This window comes from Macaca nemestrina, chromosome 5 (assembly GCF_043159975.1).
Source record: "Macaca nemestrina isolate mMacNem1 chromosome 5, mMacNem.hap1, whole genome shotgun sequence".
In the NCBI taxonomy this organism is placed as follows: Eukaryota; Metazoa; Chordata; class Mammalia; order Primates; family Cercopithecidae; genus Macaca; species Macaca nemestrina.
In genome coordinates this window covers 138342117-138351996 of record NC_092129.1, presented here as the reverse complement: position 1 = coordinate 138351996, position 9880 = coordinate 138342117, and the positions used below count along the sequence as shown (strand labels likewise).

General features: G+C 59.5%; 1 protein-coding gene across 2 annotated transcripts; it reads left to right on the top strand.

The window, feature by feature from the left end:
• The first annotated feature begins 688 nt into the window (after positions 1 to 688).
• Positions 689 to 9316, top strand: LOC105489536 (transmembrane protein 151B). 2 transcript variants are annotated; one of them, XM_071096981.1, is made up of 3 exons: positions 689 to 1118; positions 3291 to 3731; positions 5297 to 9316. In XM_071096981.1, exons 1-3 carry the CDS (start codon positions 984 to 986, stop codon positions 6419 to 6421), a joined length of 1701 nt encoding a protein of 566 aa, XP_070953082.1. In that variant the 5' UTR covers positions 689 to 983; the 3' UTR covers positions 6422 to 9316. The 2 variants fall into 2 exon arrangements, with proteins under 2 accessions (XP_070953082.1, XP_011752673.1); XM_011754371.3 differs by lacking the exon at positions 689 to 1118 and having other exon boundaries at positions 1389 to 3731.
• The last annotated feature ends 564 nt before the right edge of the window (positions 9317 to 9880 follow it).

Sequence of the window (9880 nt, the reverse complement as noted above, 5' to 3'; positions counted from 1 at the left end):
TTCCTCACTGCACAGATGAAGAAATTAAGGCTCAGAGAGAGGAAGGCACTTGCCCAAGGTCACATAACTCCTTAATGACAGAGACAGGATTGAGAATTAGAACTCAGGTTTTCTGCCCTCCAGCGTAGGGCATTGCACACACTTCACTGCTTCTCTGGAGCTGCTCTTTTAGGGAAGGAAGATGGTTCAGTGAAGGCCGGTTCCAATGTCCTCCCTCTGCCCTCTGTTAGTCCTTTCCCACCTCTAGCTTCAGTCTCTTCCCTTTCACCCTATTCCATTCCTCTGGAAGTCTAGCTTCTGCTTTAACCCTTCACCATGCAACTGGGAGTAAGGATCTTCCCTAGGGTTTCAAGGATCAAGTTCCTCTCCCCACTCCTGTGCCCCAGGAACTTGGGGGAACCAGAGATGTGTGCGTGTGTGGCGGGGTGCTGTTAGTTGAACCTCGGGGACCCAGTCCACGGAGAACAGATGGAGAGGAGTTGCGGCATAGATTCTCCCAAGATGGGAGTGCGGGAGGGAGGTGCAGTGAGCAGGGCTGGGAGCGGGGAAGGGGTGTGGGGAGTCCCTGTTGCTTTACCCCTTCGGGGGGTGGTTATTAGGTAGGCTTGGGAAGGCGGAGTTTGGGGGGCTGGGGGCGGGGCTCGGCTGCGCTGGGAGGAAGGGGGGGCGCGCTGGCTCCAGCTCGGCTCAGACAAAAGGCGGCGGCGGGAGCGGGCGGGAGGCGGAGCGGCGCCGCGAGGGCCTCAAGGTGACACCCGCCCCCGGCCCCGGCCCCCCCGGCCCGGCCCCCCTAGCCTGCCTCCCACCCCCAACCCCCAGCCCCTTACTCCCGGTGCCCTTTCCGGGCCCCCTCCCCCCGGCGGGGGGTGGGGAGCAGCGAGGGCCCCGCCCCCTCCCGTCCTCTCCCCAGGGCCCGCGCAGGATGCCCCCGGCCCCTGGCAGCCCCCCGGGAGGTCCTGAGCTCGACGCGCCCCCTCTACGCCATGTCCCCCCCTGGCTCGGCTGCGGGAGAGAGCGCCGCCGGCGGCGGCGGCGGCGGTGGCGGCCCCGGAGTCCCGGAGGAGCTCACGGCGGCGGCGGCAGCGGCGGCGGCGGACGAGGGCCCCGCCCGAGAGGAGGTGAGAGTCGAGGGCGCCCCTTCCCCGAGCGCGGCCGCAGCCTGGCCCCCCATCCCCCATCGCACGCGGCCCCCGCCGGTTCCGCCGCAGCGCGGCCGGCGCCCCGCACCCCGAGCCGGCAGCTGCAGCCGCAGTCCGCGCCGCCGCCCCCACCCGGCGGCGGTCCGCGGTGCCGGGGAAGGGGCAGCGCCGGGGGCGGGGCTCAGGGGTCCCGGGCAGGGGGAGGGGCCTAGGGGTGGAGCCTCGCGGACCCTGGGCTTATGAGAGAGGGGGCTAGGCTCTACCGGGGTGGGGACGGTGGCAGGGATCCTGTCTCACAGAGGGGGATGCTACCCTGAAGGCCAGGAAGGGAGACTTGTAGGGGCTACAGAACGAGGAGGGTACCATGGGGAAGTGGTGGTGTTACCTGATCTAGGACCCTAAGGAGGTCAGATGTGTACAGGGGGATCCCCCCTGTGGTCATTGGGAGTGTGTGTGTGGGAGGGGGGGTGTGCACCTCTCACGAGGCTCCTGCTGCTTCCTCATATCCCTAGTTGGGGTCACTAGTCCTCAGTCCTCTGAACCTGAAGACAAAGAGACGGAGGAAAGTACCAAGAGCACCCCCACTCCAGCCTCCCATGCACACTTGTGCACACGCATGCACCCTGCACTAGGGCAGAGGCACACAAGAGGGGATAGGCCTGCAGGTAAAGCCCCTTTCAGAGGTACCCACATGGGGACAAGCGCACAACCAGGTAGGCACACGAAGGGGCCCATGTGTTCATACCTCCTAAGGACAAGGCTCCCCGAAAGGCACATGTACCCTAACCTCCTTGTCCACATGTACTGTGTGCTATTTCCTAGCTCGCCTAACTATCCATACTTCTAGATCCAGGGCTCGATGCCTATTATTGTACCTTCTTTTCCACTCTTTTCCTCTCTTCCCTCTCTTCCCTGGCTGGCCTCTAGGTCAGGCTTGAGGAATTGAGGGGTAAGTCAGGATCCCAGCAGGCAGCTGTGTGTGTGTGTGTGTGGTGGGGGGATGGGTTCCTAAAGCTAGAAAGCAGAGAGGAGGGGTGGGAAAACAGGCCACTACAATAAATCAAACTCAACACTCAATTAGGATGTGGCTGCTGGGGGCCAGCACCACGGTAGGCACCTAGGATGCAAAGAGAATGAAGTGTGGGTCCTCAGGAGTACCCAATCTAGTGGGGAGCCCGACATGTAAACAAATCCTGGGCCAACCCTGGGACAGAATGTGCCAAGTGCTTTAAAAGACAGGCTCCAAGAGAGTACCAAAAATCATTTTCTCTTGACAAATTGCTGGGCTTCAAACGTTGTCCTCGCTACCCTGGTCCCACATCCCCTATGCCTGTCTTCTCCTCAGCCACATGCCTCTGCCCATCTGGATACCTCCTCCTGGACTGCCTGCCGCTCAGGGACCCCAGCCCCCTTCCTCCCATCCTAGGACAAAGGGAAGGATGTCAGGGCACAGGAGGAAGACTCACAGGGGAACCAGGGTCCAGAACATGGGGAATGAGACAGGGCCTGGGGTTCTCTGGAGGCCCTTCTCCAAAGGAGGTGTTAGGCTAATTGTGAGGGTTAGGGAGGTGGATGGGTCGGAGGGGAGCAGCTCCTCTAGAACCTAGGACTGAAACAAATCTGGAAGTGAGGGCCCCACTTGTTAAGTGGGGAGGTGATGTCAGTGGGTCCCTCCCCCTTTTCTAGAGGACCTGGAAGGGGTCTGGGCTGGGGACCTGCCTTCGCTGATGCCTGTCTGTCTGTCCTCCCCTGTCTTCCCTGTCCACACCTTCTCCTGTTTCATTGCCCTCTTTATGTCTGTCTCTGGACACTCTCTGGGTACCATCCTATCCATCTGTGTTTGCTGCCTGGGCCTCCATCTCTGGCTCTGATCTTTCTCTGCCTCTTGGGGTGTCTCTCTCTGCACTTACCTGTACTGGCATTCTGGTCCCCTTTCCTATCCTCATGGCTCACTCTGTGTCACTGCCATTTCTACCTCTGGCCCCTGACTTCCATCTTGGTCTCACCTTTTCTTTCCATATCCTTGTTCTCTTTGCTTGTTATTTCTGGTGCTGGCCTCTGCCCCTCCATCCCTGCATCCATCTCTGTGCTGGGTCCTGCCTGCTCTCACTTCCCACTCATCTCGGCCCCTCTCCCTGCCCACCTGAGCAGCAGCGTCCCATCCAGCCCTCTTTCACCAAGTCCCTCTGCCGTGAGTCCCACTGGAAGTGCCTCCTGCTCTCGCTGCTCATGTACGGCTGCCTGGGGGCAGTGGCCTGGTGCCACGTCACCACAGTGACGCGCCTCACCTTCAGCAGCGCCTACCAGGGCAACAGCCTCATGTACCATGACAGCCCCTGCTCCAACGGCTATGTCTACATCCCCCTGGCCTTCCTGCTCATGTTGTACGCCGTCTACCTGGTGGAGTGTTGGCACTGCCAAGCCCGCCATGAGCTGCAGCACCGTGTTGATGTGAGCAGTGTGCGGGAGCGTGTGGGCCGCATGCAGCAAGCCACACCCTGCATCTGGTGGAAGGCCATCAGCTACCACTATGTCCGCCGCACCCGCCAGGTCACCAGATACCGCAACGGAGACGCCTATACCACCACCCAGGTGAGGAGCTGGTGGGGAGTGCAAGACATTCAACATGGGAGGTGGCACTTGGCCCTGCTTTACTCCCTCCCCACCTCCCTGGGGGGAAGGTGGGAGGAGCACAGGGCAGCAGTGAGCTCCCATGAGCATTGCAACAGCAGGGCAATAGCAACAACCATAGTCGTAACAGCAAACAACGACCAGGAGCCAGGCTCTGCTCTAAGTATTTTACACACATCAAATCATTTATTTAACCCTCATAATAACCCTATGAGGTAGGCAGGTATTCCCATTTTGCAGATGAGGAAACTGAGGCCTGGAGAGTTTAAGTAACATGTCTAAGGTCAAATAGGCAGTATGTGGTGGAGATGAGACTCGAGCTCAAGGAATCTGGCTCCAGGATCTGTATACTGTTTAGTGCTTAATGGGTCTATTTGGTGATTAATGGCACAGTGTGGTGGCTCAGGCCTGTAACCTCAGCACTTTGGTGAGGCAGGAAGATCTCTTGAGCCAGGAGTTTGAGACCAGCCTGCCTCGTGGCAACATAGTAACACCCCATCTGTAGAAATAATAAAAAGAAGTAGCTGGTGTGGTGGTATGCACCTGTAGTCCCAGCTACTCAGGAAACTGAGGTGGGAAAATCATTTGAGGCTGGGCAGTTGAGGCTGTAGTGAGCTGTGATCACCACAGTGCAAGACCCCATCTCAAAAAAAAGAAAAAAGAAAAAAAAATTAGTGCTTAATGGTTGGAGATGGCTTCACATGCCCAATATCATAGCATGCTCTACCTATTCAGTGAGGTGACTGCTACCGAGTTCTCTTTCACAGGTATGGACACGTAAACTCAGTGACTTGTCTAAAGTCTGCTGCTCTTAAGTGGTAGTGCTAGGCTCAATCCCAGCTTCCTGGATCTCAAGTTCAAGGGTCTAAGAAGAGGTGGGCGTAGGAAGTCTCACTGGGGGGTGGGCAGGTCAATCAGCACTTTGTGGACTCGCCAGGATGAGACATATTGGAGTCCTGGAGGAGACGTTCCCAGATGTAGGCCATCTGTCTTAGTATAAGGATCAACAGACAGAAGCCTGGGGCCGGTGAGAAGCAGGAAGGAGGCTGAGTGATAGCTAAAGCCTGAACAGGAAGACTAGAGACAGAGGGGTTCTTTAGGGAGTGCTTCTGGGGAACCCATTTGGAAACACAATTGTAAAAGGGAAGAAAGAAGAAGAGAAGGCTGTTTGTGGTGATGCGGGAGCACTTTGGAAAACAGAGGCAGTGGCAAATGGATCAGGCAAGCCAGAGGGGCAGTTCGTGGCCAGGGCCTGACCCCTAGAGGACGCAGGGTTTAGTTAGAATTTAAATACGCACAGGTGGGGCTGGTTCTAGTCCGGTCCTCACGTCTGATTATGCAGAGGGCGTCAGTTGCTCTGCAACTCGGAAAGATCCTAACCAGCTCCAGCCGGCACCTAAACCAAGACAGACTTAGGGTCCGACCAGGCAACCAGAGCAGCGATGGGGCGGGCGAGGGTGAGTGGGCAGAAGCGGGCACCGCTGACCGGCTCCTCGCGACCCAGCCGCCTGCCCCCCGCGCCGCAGGTCTACCACGAACGCGTCAATACGCACGTGGCGGAGGCCGAGTTCGACTACGCGCGCTGTGGCGTCCGCGACGTGTCCAAGACGCTGGTGGGGCTGGAGGGCGCGCCGGCCACGAGGCTGCGCTTCACCAAGTGCTTCAGTTTCGCCAGCGTGGAGGCCGAGAACGCGTACCTGTGCCAGCGCGCGCGCTTCTTCGCAGAGAACGAGGGCCTGGACGACTACATGGAGGCACGCGAGGGCATGCACCTCAAGAACGTGGACTTCCGTGAGTTCATGGTGGCCTTCCCGGACCCGGCCCGGCCGCCCTGGTACGCCTGCTCCTCGGCCTTCTGGGCCGCGGCGCTGCTTACGCTGTCGTGGCCGCTGCGAGTGCTGGCAGAGTACCGCACGGCTTACGCACACTACCACGTGGAGAAGCTCTTTGGCCTGGAGGGCCCGGGGTCGGCCAGTAGCGCGGGCGGCGGCCTCAGCCCCAGCGACGAGCTGCTGCCCCCGCTCACCCACCGCCTGCCGCGGGTCAACACGGTGGACAGCACGGAGCTCGAGTGGCACATCCGCTCCAACCAGCAGCTGGTGCCCAGCTACTCTGAGGCGGTGCTCATGGACCTGGCGGGGCTCGGGACGCGCTGCGGCGGGGCGAGCGGCGGCTACGCGCCCTCGTGCCGCTACGGCGGGGTAGGCGGCCCAGGCGCGGCAGGCGTGGCTCCCTACCGGCGCAGCTGCGAGCACTGCCAGCGCGCCGTCAGCAGCTCGTCCATCTTCTCGCGCAGTGCCCTGAGCATCTGCGCCAGCCCGCGGGCCGGCCCGGGCCCCGGTGGGGGCGCGGGCTGCGGGGGCAGCCGCTTCTCGCTCGGCCGTCTCTACGGCTCCCGACGCAGCTGCCTGTGGCGCAGCCGCAGCGGGAGCGTCAACGAGGCCAGCTGCCCCACGGAGCAGACGCGGCTGTCCAGCCAGGCCAGCATGGGGGACGACGAGGACGACGACGAGGAGGAGGCCGGGCCTCCGCCGCCCTACCACGACGCCCTCTACTTTCCGGTCCTCATCGTCCACCGGCAGGAGGGGTGTCTGGGCCACAGCCACCGGCCGCTGCACCGCCACGGCTCCTGCGTAGAGACCTCACTGTGACCTGCGTCCCCGGCGTGGCCCGCGCCGCCCTCCCGCCTGCCCCTCGCCGGACTGTGCTCCCTGTGCGACGCAGGGCGAGTCATCACGGTGACTGAGGCCGCGCGGGGGGCAGGGAAAGGGAGGTGAGGGCCGCAAGACAGACCCGGATGGGGCCGAGACCCCTGTCGTCCCTGTACATAAAGAGACCGATGGGTGGGAGGGGGTCGGCTGCTCCCCGAGATCCCCCTGGCAGAGTCATTCTTCCAGCCCCACCCCTGAGTTCCTAAAGGGACACCTCCCTCCTGTCCAGCCCTTCAACAGATCTTCTGACTGTTAGATGACAACCGTACCGTGGGCCCCGCGTTGGGCCTTGTCTGAAGGGAGAGGCCCTGGCGTGCGGCTGGGAGATTTAGAGGCTGTGGAGAAGGGAACTTGGGGTTTTCCTTCTTCCGTGGCCTCACTCCCCTGGGGCCTCTCTCTATGGAGGGAGCAGTGGTTTGGTGACCAGCAGGCTGGATTCCAACTAGCTAATGCATTTAGCGGGTCTGAGGCTGGGGCCAGGTGTCAGCCCCAAGCCTCCATCCAACACCGTGGAAATGTTGCTGCCCTCTTCTTGGCGCTGACCCCAAGATTGGGGTTTCCCTTCTGCCGCTCCTTCCGCTGTTGTTTATCTAACTGGGCCCCCACTCCAGGTCCAGAGGAACTGTGCTCACCGCACGGACGGCACTCATCTCCCGCTCCCTGGTCCTGCAGAGCTGTTGCCAGGGTGCAGTGGGGAGGAGAGTGAAATGTGGAGGGCTGTGTACCTCAGTCCTTTCTCTAAACTCTGCAGCCTCCCGGCAGGGGCCTCCTCACCTGGGTTCTGGGTGTGTACTCCCTTTAGAGAGTGTGAGATACACCCGGGCGGCACTTGTTAAAGCTGGTCAGGGCGAGTGACTAAGGGGAGAGAGCATGACATAGACCTGGGTGACAACGGGGACCTCTGGAAGCAGGTGGGAGTAAGAGAGAAGAGGGTAGTGGAGAGTAGAGGAAAGGACTTCCAAAGGTGGGGTGTCTGCGGGGGCGGTCTTTGCCTCCCTAAACCTGTGCAGAGGAGTGGAGCGTGCTTTTCCCTCAAACACATCTCGGGGGGCTGAGGACGTTGTCACAAGTCCCAACTGGAGAAATAATTCCAATGGCAGGGTCAGAGGCAAGCATTCTCTAAATCTTGCCCAACCCTTCCATCCTCCCCTATCCTATGAGCTGAAGCCCTGCTGTGTGTCCCAGGGTCTTCAGAGGGGCATCCTGCCACCACCCCAGGGTGCTGGCCCCACATCCTGTTCCCCTAAAGCTCTGACACCGCCTTCTCTCCCTGTGCGCACCCCACCACCTCCACCCCAGTGTGCTTCAGTGTGCATGTCTGTGAACAGCCCTCCTGCCCTCCCAACTCCCCTGGCTAAAGTCTCCCCAGCAGATTTAGTGCCCAGGGCTTGAGCTCACATTTCAGGCTAGAGAGGATAACCCTTGGGCCACCCACATCTCTCCCCCCTGATGCTGCTTACATTCGCCTGAGCCATCAGAACTCCTCCTTCCCCTCCTTCAGCCCCTGTCATCTTCCTCCAGCCCAGCCAGGCCTGCACCACCAACTGTGTGGCCTCCACCTATGCAACATCACCTCTGGCTCCCCTTCCCTTCTTCCTAGGGAGAGGGGCCCAAATTGTGGGGATACCATGGCCCATGGCTTCTAAAGGGTTTAGCTTTACTTTCAGGTAGAGATGGCTGAGTGAGGAGGGAGAAGAGACTAGAGAGAGAGAGGCTTGGGCAGGGGAAACGGCTGCCCACCAGGTTTCCCTGGCAGTAGTGCCCACCTGCCTATCAGCACTGAACCTGCCTGGATCCCGAGTCTGTGCTCCTTGGGGGCCTGGCATTTGGAGCACCCTTCTTTCCTCTGATGGACATCTGTGAGGTACAGGTGGTGAGCTGTGGCCTCAGGCTCCATTTCTTAGCCAGCTGGCACCCGGATGTCATGCTCTGTGTGGGGACAGCCTGGCCACCTCAGGGCTCCAGGGGAGGAGGAACATGGCTCCTCCTCCCTCAGGCCTGTTCCTGAGACAGAGCCTGGTCTCAGAAGAGGGGAAGGGGGACCTCTATTATTATTTTTGCCTGTATTGACCATTTCTGCCTAGGTCGTCTCAGACAGCCTCATCTCCCACACACGCACAGACTTAGAGAGAAACCAATTCTTTGGTCTCTTTTCTTGGTAGCTTTATTGATTGCCAGGGAAAACAAAAACCAGAAAATTAATCTCTAAAATTAAACTTTACACTGAATGTTCTTGTTTCTCTAATTAGAACCTCTGCTAGCAGCTGTGGCTATACACACACACACCCTCACACCTACACGTTTGCACTCCGGAACTGTCAGAGGGTGTCAGGCACAGACAGACTCTAGGTTGCCTAGACAGGCATACACATGCAGTCACTCCCAAGCCCCCTTTGGTGCTCTGCTTAGCGTCTGCTTAGTGGAAGGAGTCCCTGGAGAGCAGGCACTCCTGGATTGGGGTTGTAGCCCATGACCTGCCCTTTGGGGACACAGTTCTGGAGGCTCTGGGCCAATCAATCAGCCTGAGGAGGATGGGGAATGGCGCTCAGCCTGAATCAGTCAGCTAGGTCTCTTGTGGCCCTGGGGGCTGATGTGATTCCTGTAGGTGTGGCCCCAGGGTGGACAGCTACAGAGTGATGGGGACTCATGGAGGGCACCTAGAAGGCTCCATGTGGCCTGGGGACAAGGGCTTGTGGGGTGGGCTGGGCCTGGCTGGGGAGAAGACAGGTCTCTGTCAATTGGGTGCATCACACTGTGGCCTTTTTGTCGTGGATTTAAGCGCAAAGATTGTACAAATCAAACTGGTGGATAATAAAGTTGTGGATGACTCACTGACTTCCTGTCCCAGTGTGGCACTTCTTTCCCTCCCTCCCAGGGAAGCTCTCTGGGGTGGGTGGCAGGAATCGTGTCATCCTTCCCTGGAAGTCGTCATCTACAGCTGCCTCCCCAGAGGAGGCCACTGGGTCTGAGTCCCTGGTGTCATTTCGTTGTCCCCGTCCCAGGTTGGGGGTTGGGGAAATAGGGGATAGAGTGGCCTATAGAACTGGATCACCTAAAGCAGAGTCAAGCAACAGGGAAATGCATCTACAGGGCTGAGGGTGGCAAAGAGAGCCAGACATAGCTCTGCTGTAGCCAGAGCGCGCGCGCGCGCGCGTGTGTGTGTGTGTGTGTGTGTGCGTGTTTGAAGATCAAGGATCTGTTTGGTAGAGAAGAAAATGGTGGGGAGGGGAGTCAGGGAGGCAGGCAGCCCCCGTGGGAGAATCTGGCAGGCACAGTCCCTCACACACCTCTCTGACTTCCCTATTCCTGGAAGAAGTTGGTCATTTGTGGGGGTTCAGTAATATCCTTTCCCTGGGCACAGGGGCTGGGTTCCTACTGCATACCCTTTCTTCCCCCATG

Bases quoted from the DNA above. Each gene is read 5' to 3' on its own strand.
- LOC105489536 (XM_011754371.3), top strand. From the start codon at position 3,084: ATGGCTCACTCTGTGTCACTGCCATTTCTACCTCTGGCCCCTGACTTC. The intron at 3,732-5,296 runs GTGAGGAGCTGG...CCCGCGCCGCAG, and splicing joins ACGCCTATACCACCACCCAG to GTCTACCACGAACGCGTCAA.